Source organism: Mus caroli, chromosome 10, assembly GCF_900094665.2.
Source record: "Mus caroli chromosome 10, CAROLI_EIJ_v1.1, whole genome shotgun sequence".
In the NCBI taxonomy this organism is placed as follows: domain Eukaryota; kingdom Metazoa; phylum Chordata; class Mammalia; order Rodentia; family Muridae; genus Mus; species Mus caroli.
Window position 1 is genome coordinate 21,285,423 of NC_034579.1, and position 20,661 is coordinate 21,306,083.

At 43.2% G+C, this 20,661-nt stretch overlaps 1 protein-coding gene across 4 annotated transcripts in view; it reads right to left on the bottom strand.

Annotated features, from left to right (window-relative positions):
- Positions 1 to 12,065, bottom strand: part of Akap7 (A-kinase anchoring protein 7) — a 121,307-nt gene extending 109,242 nt beyond the window's left edge. For 3 of the 4 annotated variants that reach the window (XR_003837806.1, XM_021174351.2, XM_021174352.2), the window contains exons 1-3: positions 11,992 to 12,065; positions 4,750 to 4,881; positions 724 to 863 (exon numbers count right to left, since the gene is read on the bottom strand). Coding sequence is in view for 3 of the 4 variants with exons in the window: in XM_021174351.2 (XP_021030010.1) it covers positions 724 to 863; positions 4,750 to 4,881; positions 11,992 to 12,010 (291 nt within the window). In the remaining variant the exon portion in view is untranslated. Of the gene's footprint in view, positions 1 to 723; positions 864 to 4,749; positions 4,882 to 6,832; positions 6,938 to 11,991 lie in introns of those variants that run through there. The other variant, XM_029482749.1, reaches the window with a different exon arrangement.
- Between the last annotated feature and the right edge of the window lie 8,596 nt (positions 12,066 to 20,661).

Here is a 20,661-nt window from a genome sequence, read left to right on the forward strand (position 1 = left end):
TCTCAGCCAGAATTCATTGTGTACATACACCCCACCAGTCCAAATCCAAACTAGTCCATAATGTGTCAGATCCCTGGTCTCAGCATTCTGAGCAGGGGACACGCAGCCTACACAGCAATGAAGAATGTTTACGGAAATGATGTTCCAGTGGCGCCCATCATATGAAGGACTATGCAGCAAAAAGCCCCATTTCCTGTCCTCAAAGAGACTTCAGAGCCTCTTTTCCCATGTGGCCACTGCTCTCCCATTCTAAAGGATTCTCCAATACACCAAGCAAGGCTTTGGAAGGGACCCAGACGTGGCTTGTGAGTACGGCTTTTACATCAAGATAGTGGGGTAATCACAACCTGATTACCTTCAGAGCTAAACACATTGAGGGATCCTAAAAGTACCAAATCAAAACAAAGGACTGGCTTCTCTTCTGGTCACAGTCACGTCTTCAGGGAAGTCACTCCAGCTGGCCACCATTTGGTCTCCTAATGGCCTGCATTCAATCTGGCCCTGTTATCATCCAATGTGATGATTTAAGTAATATTTTTTCAAAACTGTTATGTAAACAACTTTCTATAACTTAAGTGGGAAGTTTCCTCACTCGGTCCTTCTCAAATGGTATCAAATCGTATTAGCACCACAAAGCAAGTGAGCTGACCAGTATGTAATGTTCTTTAAAGACGGTTTAGAATAAAACTTCCTAGTGAACACGGATTCTAGAGAGACCCTGACCTTTTTGTTGGTGATCGGAATGGACAGGAAATAGTTGGGCTGATAATCTTTTTTGGCTATTTTCCTCTTCTTCACATGATCATTCTTGTCGCCTCTATCTTCTTTGCTTCTCTTTGGGTTTGCTTGAGGTACATCAGGGCCTAGAGGAGAACAGAGCAGAGAGAGAGTGTGTGTGTCTCGCACATTTAAACAACAATAGCCCAACTTAAAATGGAAGAAGGCGTGCAGTGTCCTTAATAAACAACAATACTGTATAATTGTCATTTTCAAATATAAAGCAAGAGTCGGCAAGCACTTCCATAACCAACATAATCATTAACAGTTTACGCTTCACAGACCACAGGCTCCATGTTTCAGCTAACCAACTCTGACAAAACAATGAAAGGATACAGCTGTGTCCCAATAAAAACTTTATTTAAAAAGCAGGTCAGACAGACTTGGGCCTTAAGGCATCACTAACAAGCATTCTCTGCCACATGCCAAAGGGTTTTGTTCTTGTTGGTTTTTTTCCTATTGTTTTTGTTTTATTTTATTTTGTTTTATGGAAGGGTCTTGCTATATAAACCAATCCCCCTTTCTTAGCCCCTCAAACTCAGGATTATAGGTATTAGCCACTACATCTGAAATCATGGTCTTTGTAGCACTAGGGAAGTGGATTGTAGGTTGCCTTGTATTTATTTATTTCATCCGTTCCCTGTGGCCTAACTTCCTCCTGCCAACCCCACTTCCTCCTAGCACGATGTCCCGCCACCCACAGCAGTGCAGGTGACCTAATACATGGACCACTGTGGACACTCACGATCTAAACTGTCTCAAAGGAATCATGTCAGACAGGCTGTCAGGTCAATTTATAATCTTTCCATTGGCCAAAGGTGAGATCATTTGCACATCAAATTGAATAACAAATCTAGTAGATAAACTATATCAAATAATCAATCAGTTCATAATGATTCTAAAAGGAAAAACCTAAAACGACAACTCAGAGAATTATTCTAAAAAGTAGTGTCTCGCATGTACACGGGACGGCTTTACAACCCTGTAGTGTGTTTGCCATTTTGTCCCCTTACTGCAGTGTCCTGCTGACACTGGCAACCCATGACACTGAGCTGATGTCAGTCCCGTTGTCTCCTGTTTGCAGAGAGGCTTCCTGTGTTTATCACATTTATCTGTAGAAGCAGAACAGAGTATCTCTCTACTGTCTCACCCCGCGCTTCATAGTCCTTCCAGCTCTGAGATCACATCTGGGTCCTGAAAGACAACTTGCTCATATTTCTTTTACTTGCTTACACATGAAAAGATAAAAACCAAAGATGTGTGTAATCATCTAGCTTAAGGATAAAAATATTAAAGGTTGGTAACGTGAGGTCACAAAATGTAGAAATCTTTGGCCAGGTGCCTCGGATCGTTCACCAGGTTATTTATAGTAATTTTACTACTTAGCAAAAAGTCATCCGTGGAAGCACAGCTTGTAAACCCATAAACCTAATTTATTATACTTGTTAATGTTCATAATGACCTCAGTAGCCATTTACTATGTGCTGATAGACTCAGCGTCATTGACAAAGGCTGTTACTCTCTCAACTGCAGGTTTTTGTTTTTGTTTTTTTAACAAAAGCACCACAAGTCATCTTAAGTAAATCATCTAATTTTTTCTCAATTCTATTTATTCCTCCAAAACTACAAAGAAGTGAACTAGAAGAGAAATTAATTAAGTGTGCCATCTGTTATTGTGGTTTGTTGTCACACTTACTCTTAATTAAAATGCTGAGAATAAATTAGAGTTTGTTTTGCTATTTCCTTTCTCTTTATTTAAAGCAGATAAAAAAAAAATCTCTCAAGTCAGCTGGGAGTGGCTATGCACACTTGTAATTCCAGCACTTGGGAAGGCTGAGGCAGCCTGAGTTCAAGGCCAACCTGGGCTAAACATGGAGTCACTATCTTAAAAAAGTAAATACATTTAAAATATTAAAGTATCACCTAGTGACATCACAGCCCTCTTAATTTGCAACATTTTCTGTGATGTACACAACACAAACAAAAAAATAGCCTAATAAAGCAATTCTCAGAACTTATTATCCATGCATTTCTGTACGTGGTATTCGCCTTTTCAATTAACTATATAAAAGACACTGAATCTAATGAATCGCCTTTTAACTGACAAAGAATAATCACTGATATCTCTATATACTAAAATACAATCTTTTCTATACAAAAATTTTAGATGAATTTTGTTTGATATTTTTAAAAGTAGATAAATATAACTTAACTAGTTAATAGGTAATGAAATTATAACTTCCTCTAGCTCAAAAATCTCTAATAATTATATTAGAACTCTGTGTGAGGAAGCTCAGCGCGGTAGTGCAAGCTGATGTGGCCAATGCTTAGGGGAGCAAGAGGAGAAGTTCAAGGCCAGCCCTAGCTGCATAAGGATTACAAGACTACTTTGAGCCCCGTGAGGCCTTCTCTTAAAACATACATATAATCAGAGTTCAATTCCCAGGACCTAAATAGTGGAGAGAAAGAATTGATTCCCTCAGGTTGTCCTCTGAGCTCCATACATGTGTGAGCTGGCATGAACACACTCATACATATACCTATCTATTTACATGTATACTTACATACATATCCATTCACACAAATAAATGTAATTTTTAAAATGATGCTTGGTTGTTAGGAATTGACAATCTCACATAACAACGGTCAGTGAAACTAAAGCTCTCCCCATCTTCTGTGGGAAGCAGACTGGGCTGGTCCCATCAGCAAAATGACTCTCCCATGCTAATGTCCACTCCACTGTCAGAGGCAAACAACAAAACCACAAAACATTTTCTGGAGGCTTCCTGGATTTCAAACCAATTGAGCCACAGTTCTCTTATAGACAGAAGAAACATACCCGAGTCCTGGTATGTCCTCTCTCGAGTTATATTTATCTGCTGGAACACGCCTAACCAACAGACAAAGGTGTGATCTGGGCTGCTCTATCTCCTCACCATGTCCCAGATTTTCTTTCATATATACATTTATGGTTTATTTATCTATCTCTGCATTCTGACAAATGATCTTAGATGTATCTAATATTCTTGTATTTGATTATAATATTTGAGAACATTTAATATTCCTATATATTTCTAGTGAAACATCCTCTTACATAAAAGCGTCCCCCAAAAATGCAAAACCCCATTTCAGCCAAGCAGACCCAGTAAAGATGACTCTGTACAATGAGAGAGACTATGGCTGTCTTTGGCTACGTTGTGGGTCCTTCTTCCTTCTACCTTTCTCTACTCCTTCTCCTCTACCCCTTCAAGCCTCTAACACTACATAGGAGAGAATGAAGGATGTGGGGGAAGGGAACCCAGAAGTAGCTCATCACTCACACTACTGTAAGCTGTTCAGATATACTAAATGAGAGTAAGACATGGACAGATCAGAAGTGCATGCCGACAGCTGGACAGTGGGCAGGTCTCATCTCCTGCTTGTGAATAACAGAAATCTGTCTCCTTGGTAGAGGAGAGAGTCCCAGTCATTATGGATGGTTCTGTTTTCACAATGACAGAAACTTTCTAGTTTGGCGTTTCAATCAAGAATTGATTTCATAAACTATGTAGACAAAGCTCTAAGGGACTGACAGAACTGAACTGATAATGCCTCTGTGGTTCATAAGTGGAGAGATAGATCTGATCAACGCATAGCCAAGTGCCTACATACACCCTAATGCCACTAACCATTTATTACATGAAGGTATAGGTTCTGAAATCACAGGCGGTTCTAAAGAACTAAAGTGGGTTATTGTAAACCATGAAATGATCTGCCAAATCTGTGACCTTCAGAAACAACCACAGAATAGTCTGGTCCAAAATTTTGTGAGCCACGCCTTAACATTATCCGTGACAGTTTGGACAACAAAGTACCAGACAATTGTCAGCACTCAAAAGCATGACACATCTATAAAATGAATTAAAGAGGGAATGTATAACTAAATGCAGTGTCCACTGCTTCTAAACTCTTGTGTTTGAATACAGAACTTACTTCCACACTCATCTTGAATATCTACAGCAGCAAACGGCATGTCTGTGAGGGAACCTACAGGGCTGGGTTCCAGTTCTCGTGCCTCTTCCTCTTCTCTTGATATATGTTCACACGTACCGGAATCTAGTTCTCCTGTAACAGACCAGAAACATAAACAAGTATTATTAAATTGTTATTTGTTAAACTCCAATGTGAAAAACCGAAACAACCTGGCTAAGTGAACTCAATACACAGGAATCTCCATAGAGAGAGGTTACTACTGCTCCTTTAACAGAGCCTTGGGGTTTTTTGTTTGTTTGTTTTGATGTGGCTTGGCTTTTGTTGTTGTTGTTGTTGTTTGGTTGGTTAGTTGGTTGTTGGTCTTGTTATTTCAAGACAGGGTTTCTCTGTGTAATAAAACTGTCTATCCTGGACTGTCTTTGTAGACTAGGATGGCCTCGACCTCAGAGCTCCACCGGCTGCGAGTGCTGGGTGGACATGGGTTCCATGCCTGGCTTCCTGTTTATTTGGTTGGTTTGGTTTGGTTTTGGATAGTCTTGTTTTTAAAGGTGCATTCTTTACATTAAACAGTGGGCTTCTGAGGCTTTAAGCCTTCTCCTGAGTATGTTCAACTCAGACATGGATGACAAATACATCAATAATCTTCCATCTTTCACTGGTAAGTTTTCTTACTCCTAAAAGCTGTATTTTCTCACTTCTTGACAACAAACTAACAAAGGTTGTTTGCTGACTTGTTCATTGTGCCTTCACATGTCTCTTTTCAATGATATCAGCTAAATGGGGCATGTTAACATGTTTTGTCTAATTTTGTTTTGTTAGGAGATATATTAATTATATATGTAATATATAGAGATATATTAGATATATATCTACATATACATACATATATAATATATGTAATATATGCATATATATTACATTATATATATGATATATGTAATATATGCATATATATTACTATATATATATATCCTAACAGGTTTCATTGTAATATTTTCATAGGTGAACGTAGTGTATTTGCTCACAGTCACACGCACACACACGAGAGTGCACACACACAGAGACATGCACACACACATACACACTCACGTACTTCACCTCTAATCCCTTTTTCCTCCCTCTCTGTGTTTCTAATTTGCATCCACTCTTGCCTGAGTTCAAAGCCAGCCTGGCTATAGACTGAGATCTTGACTCCAAATAACAATATCAATGATAAAGCAATTTTAAAAGTACTTATACAATTAAACATACCTATATAGTACCCATAACATTTAAGAAGATTGCATAAAATCAGAATTGGAGAAATAAATAAACCCAACTATGGCTCCCCTAACTTTTTCTCAATCTAGCACTTAGTGATAGGAAATAGTCCCAATATGATACTATCACGTCAATACCATTTCCCAAGTCTACATGCCATGTGGAAAGTTCCTGACTTACAATGGCTTCAAGTAAAACTTTTCAATCTCACAATAGTACAAAAGCTAGCTATCATTCTTACTACTATTAGAGGAGATAGGACGTGGGGTGGGGTCAGGATCTCAGAGTCAAGGGAGCAGGGTGTGAGGTTGGATTCATAATCTCAGAGCCAAGGAGGCAGGGTATGGGGTGGGATTCAGGATCTCAGAGCCAAGGAGGCAGGGCATGGGGTGGAGTTGAGGCTTTCAAAGCCAAGGAGGCAGGGTGTGGAATGTGGTTAGGCTTTTGGAGCCAAGGAGGCAGGGTGTAAGGTCGGGACATGGGTGGGGTTCCATGTCCAGAGTTTGTGGGAAGTGGTCTGCATCTTGTTCTCTGTTCAACTTTCCTTCCTGTCAGCTGTTCAGGAAAGCAGTGTCATTTAGTAGAAAGCATATTCAAATTTTGAGTGTTGATTTCTTCCCAGGCTAGTAGAATGATGCTCCTTCTTGTGATGCTGGGGTGGGGCAGGGGAGGGGCAGCAGTAAGCCCCAGCTTCAATATAGCCCCAAGATCTTGAGATGAAAGAAACAAAACTCTATAATGGACTATGTTGCTAAGCAATGATGTGCAGCAGGCTTGGTGTATTTTAAGGCCTATTTTTCTCCTTACGGTATTTGCCACTTACAATGAATGCTTACAGCACACATCTTGGTAATATATGAAATAGAGGAAACGGATTTCTTGGTTCTAATACATTCTGAAAGCAAGGAGAATCATTAAATAGCATGGCAAATTAAGTCATTCTTTAAGTCCTTGATGCACTTCAACTTTTAGTACATCATAAGATCACTTAGCATCAGTACTGAGCAAGCAAAGCATGCTAAGTGAGTCACTCAATGAAGCCAAAAAGAATCTTAAACTAGCAGCAGTGATTCCAGGCACTGCACCAAACCTGTTCAGGGATAGATCTCACCCCCAGGCCAGTTAAACCAGGTCTACACGGTGTAGACCAGGGTATCCTCCAGAATTCCTTCAAAGTTCCCGGGTGATTCCCATGTGCAAGGAAAGTTTGAAAGTCATTGCCAAAACTGTCACTTTTCCTATCCCTTGAACCTGCTCTAATGACAGACTGCAATAAAAAGCATGATCTACAAACGCTGCTGAGGGAGCCAGTGATCCAGTCTCCTTCTGGACACCTAGGAAGGACCACCAGGAATGTACGCCTTGCAGCTGCCCACTTGTCTGTCCTCTCCGTGAGATCGGAAAGTGACAGCTTACCTACCACTCTGACCAGGAAACGTGGTGAAAAGGGGGAACTTTCAATGACTGTCAGTAAAAATGGTCCTCATCACTCCCTCGGTGCCCCAGCTGGCTGCCCTTGGATAATTCCACTCTGAGCACTGAGCAAGCTCACCTGCAAGTATCCTCTACCAACTTTTACCAAATGACTGGACAAAGCAAGTACATACCTGGGCGTGGCTATTATCCGAGGGCAGTACGGCTGTCTCACTACCCATGGAAACCAATGGTATTTAACAGCAGTCTCTGAACCAGGCAGGTTGTCTCATTTTCACAGGATTCATTAAAAGGCCACTGACCACCAGTCTATTGTGCCCAGCTGTGGGCTCAATCCTACACACCAAAACTAGAACCAACCAATATCAGAAAGAAAAAAAAAACATAAAGCATACTATGATTTTCTCTAGAGCACTCTTTTGTGTTTGTCTGCATGTCTGCTTCCTTGGTCTTGGTTTTGAGTCAAGGTCTCTTGCACTCCAAGCTGGCCTCAAACTCAACACGTAGCTGAGGATGGCCTTGAACTCCTCGTTCTCCTACCTCCACCTCTCAGGGATTACAGGATACAGAACAATGGCCACCCACTCGCCATCATTTTACATATCTAAATATTAAACTCAAATGCCATCTTCTATCAAAATTGACAAAAGCCAAGAACTTAAAATACAAACTACTTCCCACTGTTAGAGAACAAAATGAAGAGAATTTTTGTAGACAAGACAACTCCAAAAAGAGAATGTGACCTACAACTAAGTCTTTTTTTTTTTTTAATTCTTCTTTTCTTCTTTATGACCCTGGAGTTCCAGCTTTAGTTTGGGGTTAGCGGATTACTGGGTTCTTCTGTGGTACCTTCATACTCATGCACTATATCATTTGTTCATAATAAACAGTTCGCCTTGCCCACCCCCAGCTGCTTCCTGAAATTAGTCCTTCTCTGCCTTCCTGTTAAAAATACTTAATTCCTTTTATTGTTCACCACCTTTAGATTCTATCTCTGCCTCCCCTTCAAGATTCTCTTTTATAGTTTCATGACCTATTCATGACCTACAAACACACATACATAAATAAATGCATGTGAATATCTACATATATATTTTAATTTAGGTCCCACACCTAAATATGAGAAAACATACCTGTTGTTTATCTGAGTCTGGCTTATTGCTCTTAGGATAAGCGTTTCCAGTCCCATCTCTTTTCCTGCAAATGCCCTGACTTCACTTTTCTTCACAACTGTGGAAATGCTGTGTTATGGAATTTTGGAGACTATAAACGTACCCCATTCTCTTTCTCTATTCTTGTGTAGATGGGCTTCTAGGTTAGTAATATTACTTGACTTCTGTGAACAGTGTATCATCAATGTAGATGTGCAATGCACTGACTTAAGCATCCTTTGAGTGTATTATACCCAGCAGTGCTACAGCGATACAGTATAGCCATAGCATAGAGCCATAGGGTAGTGATGTTTTCAGCTTCTGAGGAACCTCTATGTTGATCCCTACCGTATTATTACACAAGCTCACCTTCCTGTCAACATCTTTCCCCACATCCTAGTCCTTGTGTTTGTTTGCTTTTGAGACACAATCTTTCTATAGACCCCAGGCTGACCTTGAACTAGCAACCCTCCTACCTTAGTTACCAAAGGGCTGGTGTATGCATCACTGTATCTGTCTCACATATCTCGAAAGAAGTGCAGATCATTCCACAGAACAATATTTCTCAAACTAAATCTCAGGAGCCTTGCGCCAGGTTTGCACACAGGGATTTGGGCAAAGTCTACGGGATATAACTAAATACATCCATTACCATCATACTTCCTGTTACGTAAGCTGTAAATACTTCTCTCTGGGAAAACTGCCTTAAAACAGTCGATCTTTAAGATGTAAAGCACAAACTCATTGTTTTGGCTGCTGTAATGCTGCTTAAATAAACTGAGCCTGGTAGCACAGACCTGCAATCCCAGGTACTTTAAGAGCTGAGGCAGGATAATAAATTAAAAAAAACAAAAAAAACAAAAAAAAACAAAAACCTATACAACTAATTTAGTGAGATTGTTGTCTCAACTGTAAAGTTGACGGAGCTTGGGATCTACCACCATGAGAGAGCTCTTGCTTGCTGTGTACCAGACTGAGATTCAACTCTACAAAGTACATCAAGCTCTGACAAAATGTGTAAGCCTGGCGTGTTAGGTCACACTTGCAATCCCAGGGAGGCACAGACAGGAAGGTGAGGAGTTCAAGGCTACCGTCAGCCTGAGCCACATGGCACAAAGAATTTTAAAGTCACCCAAAATTGGGTCTGTCATTAAAACAAAATGTATCATTTCCATAAATCCAAATAGTCACAGGAGTAAACGTTACACTAATAAGGATGAAGTGAAGCTGGAAATTAGCAATACTAGAATTACTAGTTTTGCTAATTAGACATTAGCATCACCAGCATTACTAGCCAACATTTTAATGGGTACTTTATGCCAGGCACGCGCACTTTGGTAAGTAACTCATTTAAATCTTAACAACTCTGTTATAGGGAAGACTGTTACTACACCAGGCACTGACTTAGGAACCTGCCCACAAGTAAAGTAGATTCAGGAGCTAACATTTGGATCAAGTGAACATGTCACATGACCCACAGTTTCCAGAATCACTCTTTACCATATACTGATGGCAGCACTGTAAACGGAGGCAGGAAGCAATGGGCCCACAGGTGAGAAGCACGGAAGATGGCCTAAATGTCTGACTGAAATCTGGGTTCCTCTCACATACACTCAAACAGGCCTCCTTACAACCTTGCTTGAAGCAAAGAGGAAAGGGGGACTAATTTAAATGTCTAACAGAGAAACAACTAAATAGTGCATGCTCATTCTGGTGACTGAAAACCACGGGTATGAGGAGTCTAACAACAGAGGAAAAGGCGACTATCTCACAAGCAGATACGTGGTCAAGGGTGTAGCTGAAATGTCATGCTGACCTAGCATACACAAAGCCCTAGGCTTTATCCTCAGTGTTACAAAAACAAGCATAAGTCAAAAAGTAGCTAGAAAACTGCATGTTCCCAAGACGTATGGGTAGGAAAGGAAGAATAAAAGCTGAAGTGTTTCTGCATGCCAAATACTTTCCAACCACTGTACTAGGTTGTTTCTAAAGTGAATATTGCTTTTGTAAGAAAAAAACCATGAATGTATGTAAAGAATCGTCTCAAGCCAAGAAAGTAAATGCTTTCAAATCCTCAGATCACAGGGACACTTCAGCAAACACTACCAAAGCCAAGCAAGCAGAAAACAAAAAAGACAGACAGACAGACAGACAGACTGCCCAAGTCCTACAAAATAAGTTTCCTATCTGAACAACAAAACACACCTTCATTAGGCCAGACTCTCTTCTGGTCCCCCAGCACTGTAAACAGCTATGGAATGGGCCTGTCATTCATCGTGGTCTATCTACTTCAACTAGCTACGTAAAACAGCAGAGTAGGTCTCCAGAAACATTTAAACTTCATGCCAACCAGGCCACTTACCCAGTGTGCTTCCATTTGCGCCTCATGAAGAGGGAGCAATCCAAATCATTAAGGAGAAATTGACAAATCGACACTACATGAATGGAAGGACCCAGTAAACTGGACAAATGCCATAAGCTTTGTCGCTATAGGTCGCTATAGGGAAACGATGCGCTAACAGCATCCCAACCTGCAAAGCCATGCGGTGTAAAAAGGTGAGAAGAGTCCTCTCCTTCCAACTATTACCCTATTCCCTTCCGCCTATTACCCACGCTCCTGTACCTTATAAAAACATCTCAAGCAGGGACACTCTGGGCATCTCCTCACGTGATACGAGTAATTGCATTCACGTGAAAGTTATAAACGCGTATACATTATTCACCTGATTTATATTTGCATACATATAAAGTATTTACATAGCATGCTTGGACTGCCTATTTTAATAGTCTTACGCTTTGTATACATGTAGGTGTTCTTGTAGAACACCTTTTTCCCCTTACTTCCTCCCTTTCCCTCCGAGTCGAACCTGTAATTCCTACCCAGGTTCAGCACATAACTAAAGTTGACCCAAGCTGAAGTTCATCCTGGGCGCCAGCAGATTGGCGCCCGTTTTAAAGTGTGCCTTACCAAGCCTCGAGTAAAATCCTAAATGAGACAAGACAGTGTTCAGAGGCTTCTATTTGCCATTTTAAAAATAATAACTAGGTAAATAAAACGGAGATTTTTTTTTTCCTTGATTTTGTTAACCTCCCCAACACAGTAGGAAAGGATGTGCTGCAAAACTCTGGGTCATGGGTCACAAGATAGGAAGAGGTAAGAGAAACAACAACTTGTGTGTACACCCCTTTCGGTTCGAGGAGTGGAGTGGTGCACGGAGACCCACGGATGCAACCAAACTGCCCGGACTACCGGGCTGGACCGGGGTGCCCAGGGTGTAGGGGGAGGGTCGATCGCGAGGGGCGTGGGGCTGCGGGCGGCCTAGGAGGCGGAGCGGGGCGGGCGAGCACGCCCCACGGCAGAGGCCGCCCCGGGGCGCGCAGGGCGGCGCGCTCTCACCCACGGCGGGGCGCTCCATGGTCGCGGCGCGGAGACGGAGGCGCGGGCCCGGGGCGCGCGGGACGCACGGGACGGCGGGGGCGCGGGCCGCGGCGGCCAGGCCTGCGGAGGCGCAACGCCCCGCGAGTCGCAGCATCCCCGGCACCCGCCGCTTCAGGAGGAGCCGGAAGGGGCCGGCCCGGCGAGGCGTGGATACCCGGATCGGGGCGGTCCCGGGGGCCGTGCTGGGCTCGGGCTCCGACCTCTGGCCGCCCTCGGTTATTTCCTGCGGCGCGGCCCTTCCCGTCCCACGCTCGGAGGGGCGAGCCAGGGATCCAGAGAGCATTCCTTGGCCCGCTGTCCCTTGAGAACCCGTGTGTTTGCTTTAGCGTGGAGCTTTGGAAACACAGATCTGATTGCAAAATAGGCGGGCTGAGCAAAATGTACTATACAATAGCAAGGTCTTGAACGTCGCTATAATGAGATACTTTTATTTACTTGACATTACCCCCCCCAGTAGCATTTTCAACAGCAATTTAATAGCTAAAAGTTGGAATTGTTAAATGAAATCATCTACAAATTTTTTGCAGACAAGGCTCCTCAGTATCTGAATAAAATAAGAGAAAACAATTTATTTTTTTAAAAAATTAGTTAAAATATGAATATGTCTTGTAGAAAAGAATGCTACAGTTCTTTCCGGGCTGGGGGTAAATGGTGGTATTACTGCTGGTTTGTTGGGGGAATTTTAATTTAAGAAAATATGGCGGTGTATCGTCAATAGCCAATTGATCCAGCTCACTTTGAGAACACTTCACCTACTGGGAATATATCCTAGAATGGGCATGAGAACAGAGAAGACATCCACATAACTTCAGTAGTAACACAACTTGTCCCGGTGGGACAGCTCTCATCACAGTGCTCCAGAGCTGTGTGTACCTGGAGCTCGAGGCCAACCTAGGGGTGCATAGCAAGTTCCAGGTCAGCGTGACCTACACATCTTTGTAAGACCATCTTAAAAAGAAACAATAATTAAAAGTTGACATGAAGACCTCAAGGAGTGGAGGGTACTGGGGGGGAGGGGAGTTACTATGACCCTCTAGCTGTCTCTTCTCCACAGCTGTAGCCCTTAAAGCTGGTAGGGAACTTTGAAGAATTCCCTGCTTGATATTTAAGTCTTGGCCCCTTTTTGTGGATCTTCACGTAAAACGGTCTTTTTAAAGGAGCAGGCTATCTAATCACAGAGAAAGAACCAAAAATAAGTAAGGAAGCTTGCGGCAAGAGGATCTTCAAAGGCCAGCCGATGCTAGCTGGACTGGACAGGGTACAGATAAGACGTTTAAGCATAAGGATTACTTTACGCCTTGGACAGAGAAACAACTCTTTGCCCTCCCTTTTCCTGCTGGAAGTAGACTATACACTTCTCTTTGTAAGGATTACTCCCCACCCTGTTTTAAAGGTGTATTTATGTAACTGGGGAATAGGAGCGGTGCACTGACACAGCAAGGTTAACAGCCAGTTTGCAAAGAGTAGAGCACTCCCCCGACTCCCCCCCCCTCCTCGGGCTTCACAAAGGACACTACAGACCTGGGAGGCGTGGGTTCTGCACCTCATGTGTGGTCTGATGCTTGGGGGCGAGGTGTCTTCCTTCAGCTCAAGAGCCCACTCCTGGATTTACCTCCTTTTAAAAACAAAACAAAACCAAAGCGCTGTGTTTCTATTTTAACCACACATCTGTGGTGTAATCCTTAGCCTTGGGACATAACTTCAATGGAGGAACCAGAACACCAACCCAGCCCCAAAACCTTTCACCTACAATCTACCCTGTCTAAAATAATGTGGGGCAAAGGAGGCAAAGATCTTGTGAGAGTGGCCAACTAGTGACTGCTCTAGTCTGAAGCTCACGCCACAAAAGGATGCCCATGCCTGATACTACAGCATGACCAGGAACCAGAGACTGGACAGCCCGGAGACCTTTGATAAGAAAAAGAAAATCACAAATGGTTCCTAATGATATTCCGCTGTACTCATAGATCAGTGCCTAGCCCAATCATCATCAGAGAGGCTGCCTTTGGCAGCTGATGGGAGCAGAGACCCACACCAAACTTGAGCTGAAAGCTCTCTACTTGGAGTTCTCCTTCCAGTCTCTCCCCCTCAGAGTTTGGGGAGCCCTGAGGAAAAGGGGAAGAAAGAATTGGAGGATTCTGCCAGAGAGGTGGAGGACACCAGGAGAACATGGCCCACAGAATCAACTAAGCAGGGTTGGTTCATCGAGGCTCACAGATCCTGCATGGGTCTGGGCTAGTTCCTCTACATACATGCTGTGGTTGTTTAGCGTCACAAAACTGTTGCGAACTGTCGTGAACTGAGGACAGAGGCAAGAAGGAAACCTCGGACTTGGAGGTTAGGTTATAATAGCTTATGTATTGGGAAGCAGCAATAAACAAGTAAATGGCGAAATGGGATCGCACTCATTCACACACCTCCGGTCTGGCCCGATGTGATAGCCTGGCTTGATGGTGGTTGGTCAAGTACGGTTCATGAAGTCTCCTTCTGTTTTTCAGGTCCTGCTGGAGCTGGGTTCGAGGTGCAGGCTCAGGGCATCTGGGTCCATGGACTGATCTCTCAGCGCAACGGCATTTCCATAGGACACCGGGAGTGAGTGAGTCGCGGTGCCAGACTGGAGTTTTTAAACTATTTTTAGCCAATCATAATTAAGGCGTTCACATGTTACTTCACCGGGCTTCAACTTTATCACACGCACGCACACACACACACACACACACACACACACACACACACACACACACACGGCTTGGTTTCCATGGTTACATTATCATACTCATGCCTACTCTAGGTTTGGTTTTCATGGTATCATTTCTTTGTCTTGTTCCTTACATTAGCGTGACATGTTTGTGGGATTCCTATCACTGGAAGCAGAGGTATCTTCAATTCTTGCCTGCTCTTGGGACCCGTTTCCTCCTACTGAGTTGCCTTGCCCATCCCTGATATGAGAGTTACTGTAACTTGCTGTGCTGTGTTCGGTTGATATTCCTGGGAAGGCTGCTCTTTTCTGAAGGAAAACCAAGGAGGAATGAATCTGGGTAAGGGGGGAGGTGGGGGAGAACTGGGTGGAGGGAGGGGAAACTGTGGTCTGGAGGGGCAGGGGGGAGGAACAGAGGGAGATGGAGAGAGCATTCCCTGAACTTAGATTCAAGGGCCGGCGCTAAGCCTGCTTGCCCTTGCACTTTTATCTGTTTTTCAGTTACTGGCCAAAGTCTAAGCAAGCCCTGTGACTCTCTAGCCTTTCTCACTCTTTCTCTGACCTCAACCTCTAATTTGAAAAGCATGATTGCTCTTAACCTTTCTCTTCCCAGCAGCTGCCAGTATATAAAGCTTGCCTGCCCTGGTTGGTTTTCTCTCAAAGTCTGGGCTGGCTAGTCTTATGTCAACTTGACATGCAAACTAGAGTTATTCGAAAGGAGAGAACCTGGATTGAGAAAATGCCTCCATAAGATCTGGTTGTAGGGCATTCTCTAAATCAGTGATTGATGGAGGAGGGCCCAGAGTATTGTGGGTGGTGCCATCCCTGGGCTGGTGGTCCTGGGTTCTATAAGAAAGTAACATCCTCAATGGCCTCTGCATTAGCACCTGTCTCCAGAATCTTGCCCTGTTCGAATTCCTGTCCTGACTCCCTTCAGTGATGAGTAAGCCAAATAAACCCTTTCCTCCAGCTTGCTTTCCAGTCATGGTGTTTTGTTGCAAACTCTAATTCTAAACTAGGAACCAAAAATGGTACCCTGAATTGCCTGGCTCTGTTGTGTTCCCATACCAGAAAATAGAGAACAAGGCTTTCCCCGCATAACCAGTTTTACTTAAAGCCTTTATCGACTATACATTTGCTCGCCCGAGCCACCTAAGCTAACCCCTTTTTCCTTTTGCCTAGTTTCTTCACACTGCACCACCTTTTGTTACACATTGAGGTCTACATAGTTCAGGTGTTGTGAAATATAATGACTGGTTGGTGGGGTGGGAACCTGGTGGACCCATGCCAGGGTGCCCCCCTGAGAAATCATACCATGCAATAGACCTGGTAAAAAAGGGGGGTTTATTTGAGGGGAGGGAGGGGAGGGAGGGCCTGGAGAAGAGGTAGTGAGGAGCAGAGCCACAAGGAAAGAGAAGGGAGGGATAGCAGAAAGAGGGAGAGAGGTTGGCTGGTTGGGAACAAGTGGGAACGGAGAGAGGGTAAACTGGGGTGGCTAGCAGTCCTTTTATAGGCTGCCTGGCTGCACCTGGCTGCAGCATGTAATGGTGGCAGATTATGAGGTAAGCCTTTGCTAGTTCCCTGGGAGGAGCACAGCGGAATCGCCTGTAAGGCAACACCAGGGAAATCCGAAAATGGCTATCTCACACCAGAAAGGCTAAAAACACAGTAGTTGCTCAGTCCACAGGTCTGCAAGTCTCAGTCTGGCACTGTGGAAGACTAAAGAAGGTTCCTAACAGCACCAAAGGGATGTAGCAGTGGCAACAACCAAGCAGATGAACTTGCCAGAAAGAATGGAGGCAAGCCACCAAAAAGCAATCATAAATAAATTAAAAATAAAAATAACCACCTTCCTTTAGTTTAGGCTGCCGTCAGAACAGGACGCTCACTTTTAGGGTGAGTTTCCCTGCTTCAAATAATTTGATCAAGAAAATTCCTCACTTGCGCAGATTACAGATACAACTGAAGGGGTTTGGCAACCAAAGGAGAAGGTACAGAACACATCCAGACACCAAATTCTTAGCACAAAGGAGAGTTAATACCTGGGAGGGGCAGGTGGGGGCTGCCTCTAGATAGGCAGACAGCAAGCCACATCAGGTAGTTTAGTTTTGTTTTGTTTTCTTTTGATGGTTGTGGTTTGTTTTTGTGTATGTTTTGTTTTGTTTTTTTTGTGGTTTTTTTTTTTTGTCTGTTTGTTTTGCTTGTTTTGCAGGAGTGGGCTTCTAAGAAGAACAGGGAGTCTGTGCTAGGGTGAATTGATAAATCCTGATGGGACATATTAGCCAAATAATGAATTTTGAATTTTGGACCTTGGTGTTTTGTCTCAGGAATGAGAAAGCAGCCAAATAAGGACTAGACCTTGGGGGTGAGCTTTTGGAATGTAATCTATCAGTTTATAGCAAGGGGGAGAGAGAGAGAGAGAGAGAGAGAGAGAGAGAGAGAGAGAGAGAAAGAGAGACTGAGACTAAAGGGCAAAACCTGTAAGCATTATGTTTGCCATCGTTGGGTCTACTGAGAGGCCTTCATCAATCTAGTTGGCCAAGATCAGACATCTTGCGAGCAGACGTGGCAGCTCAGGTGACCAGAACTGTAAGGATGAGCTGGGATATGTGTGACTTCCTGAGAGAAGAGTGCCTGGACCCAACCCCCACCCCTTAGGTGCTTCGCCTTCCTGCTTCAGTAGGCCTGTGCCGGCTCGCCCATCTCCTACCTTGTTACCATTTGCCCCACTCGTCCCCCCACAAGACAGAACCTGTGTTTTCACATCTTTGTGTTACCAAGTACACAGAGGTTGCTCTGAGAGTATTTAATGAATGGATGGATAAAAAGATTCAGATCTATTTTTTAACTACTCATGTTTATCAATCAAGCAAACAAACCTGCACAGCCAAATAAGTTTCAAAAAGGAGAAAGGGAAGGGGAAGGGAGGCAGGAAGAAGAGAGGAAAAGAAATGAGTCCGTGGGCTATCATAATGGCTTTAGTGTCTCTGGCCTGAAAATTCAAATGAGCTGCCGTTGACATCAATAATAGAAGTCTCTTGGGTTTTTCCAGTTATACCTGGCCGTCCCAGCTGTGTGCTGCTGATGGATTAATCCTCACGACCACTCATTCCGAGGGCTCAGTTGACTTCCTGAACGCCCCTGGTCCAGCTGACTCCAGGAACCCTTCTCCTCCGGCCAGACCACTGCCTGGCTGGTTCACAGGGCCACAGTGGATTCTCCCAGTCTTCATTGGATATGGCAGATGATACCAATTCTTCCTGACACATTGTGTTCTGCTAGGAGATTGGCAGAATCAATTATATGATTTAGAACCTCTGAAAGTTAGTTTATTAGGATAATAAGGTTCCTCAGAACACACCCAGCCTTTCTTCTCTCTATGGGATGGTCAGGGTATGATGTCAAGAGAGCTGCATGAAAAGGTTTCACATTCAAATTCCTACATGGTTCCTGTAGCAAAAGCCACCTCTGACCTTCGAAGTTTGTTGCTAATTGGCTCATTTATCTACCAGACTCCCTTCAGTATAAACAAGAGCTCCACTTCTATCTGTGGTTATAGTCCTTTCCCTGGGAACATCCCCCAAGAACAATTGTTCTAATTCTTAGTCTAGAAACTTGCTTGTCCTATGGATAAACTACTGTTGCAAATGGTTTCAAAGGAGGTGAAGTCATGCAGTTTTACAAGATATAGTCAAATATCAACACAAAAGCTAGGACTCTTGGTAACCAAGGGTGACACAGGATGACATTCCGTTGTGTTGGAGGGGAACCATAAAACCTGTTGGTCTTTTAGCAGAATGATTTTAAGATACCACCTACCATCAGGCACCACCCCTCCCCCTCCTTCCCCCTCTCCATGTTTGTCCCTAAGGATTTAACCCAGGATTTCTTATCTTCATCACCTGTTCTACAGCTAAGCTACATCACCAGGTCTTGTACCTACTTAATAATAGTTTTTCAATAACTGCACAGCTGAGAAATGTCTGATAAAATTAACTATCAGAGTTTTAATTTCTTGACTGCAGGTGGTGGCTCACACTTTTAATCCCAGGACCCAGGAAGCAAAGGTAGGCAGATCTCTGTGAGTTCAAGGCCAGCCTAGTCTACAGCAAGAGTTCCAGGACAGTAGGGCTATACAGAAAAACCCTCTCTTGAAAAACAAAAATAAATAAGAAGAATTTGAATTTTTAAAACTATTTCAAACAGCTCTAACTACTGTTTTGTGAATAACTTGTGTTGTTTTCTAGAAAAATCTTTAAATGCAGAAGAACTTATGAAATGAAATTAAACATTATCTCCAGTCTAGAAATGAAGCTCTTGCATTTGCGTGGACTGTGTTCAGTCCTCAGTACCACAATATATAATATAAATCAGAAGTGTTCAGAAAGATATCAAGCCAGTTATTGATATAGATATATATACACATGTATCACTACATACATTTCATAAAAGTCATATCATATCCAGCATTGTAACCTGATTTCTAATAGTACAACATATTAGAAATAATTTCTCATGCTATTTAGTAGTCTTCTATAATCACAGTTTCAGATTTATGAATGCAATTAGATTGATGAAGGCCTCTCAGTAGACCCAACGATGGCAAACATAATGCTTACAGGTTTTGCCCTTTAGTCTCAGTCTCTCTCTCTCTCTCTCTCTCTCTCTCTCTCTCTCTCCCCCCCTTGCTATAAACTGATAGATTACATTCCAAAAGCTCACCCCCAAGGTCTAGTCCTTATTTGGCTGCTTTCTCATTCCTGAGACAAAACACCAAGGTCCAAAATTCAAAATTCATTATTTGGCTAATATGTCCCATCAGGATTTATCAATTCACCCTAGCACAGACTCCCTGCTTAAAATAAATCCCCAAGAAGGAGATTGGTAGATAAAAGACCATGACTATTTATAGTTTTTGAACCATATTACCAATCATCCACCATAATGTTCCAACAGATGTATATGCTCCCTTGATGCAGTCGCCCACACTTGTAAGTAAGTCCAGCACTGGGAGGCTGTGATGGTTTGTATATGGTTGGCCCAGGGAGCGGCACTCTTAGGAGGTATGGCCTTGTTGGAGGAGGTGTGTTACTGTGGGTAAGGGTTAGCCCTAGCTGTCTGGAAGCCAGTCTTCTCCAAGCAACCTTCAGATGAACATGAGGAACTCCCACCTCCTCCTGTACCATGCCTGCCTGGATGCTGCCATGCTCCAGTCTTGATGATAATGGGCTGAACCTCTGAACCTGTAATCCAGCCCCAGTTAAATGTAAATAACAGTTGCCTTGGTCATGGTGTCTGTTCACACCAGTAAATCCTAAAACAGAGGCTAAGATAGGATGACTGCCGCAAGTTCAACACCAGGGTAGACCACATAGAAAGTTTAAAGAGAGCCCTGAGCTCCGGGGCAAGACCCTGCCCCTCCCAAAATATAGACTTAAAAGCAGTTTTTGGAAGTTTATTAAATTCTACTACTTTGAAGTTCTTCCTTCATTGTCCATCTACAAAGTGCAGACAGTTATGTTAGCTCTTATTTATTTCATTTTTAATGAATCTGAATGCTGTTTTGTTAGGTCTCAGACAATGTTCTACTTTGAACTTCAGCTGTGAGGCTCCGGGTAGCAGCAAGTGTTAGGCCGGGCATCCACGGAAGCCCACTTATCTAAAGGCCAGATCCATCCAAGAGGAGCCAGATTGTCTTTAGACCTCCAACTGAGATTTTATTAAGCAAGGAATCCCGAGTGGGAATCACAGAGGGAGCAACCAAGCGTTTGTCACAACACGAAGCTTTCTCCAAGCCCATCTTCATTTCGCCTCAAAGTCACTGTCTGCCTCTTGGCGTCTGCCTGCATCCTGCCTGCACCGCCTGGTTCTCTCTCTCTCTCCTTTGAAGAGTGTTTTTAATTATCTGGTCGATGTTTGTTTTGGTTTGA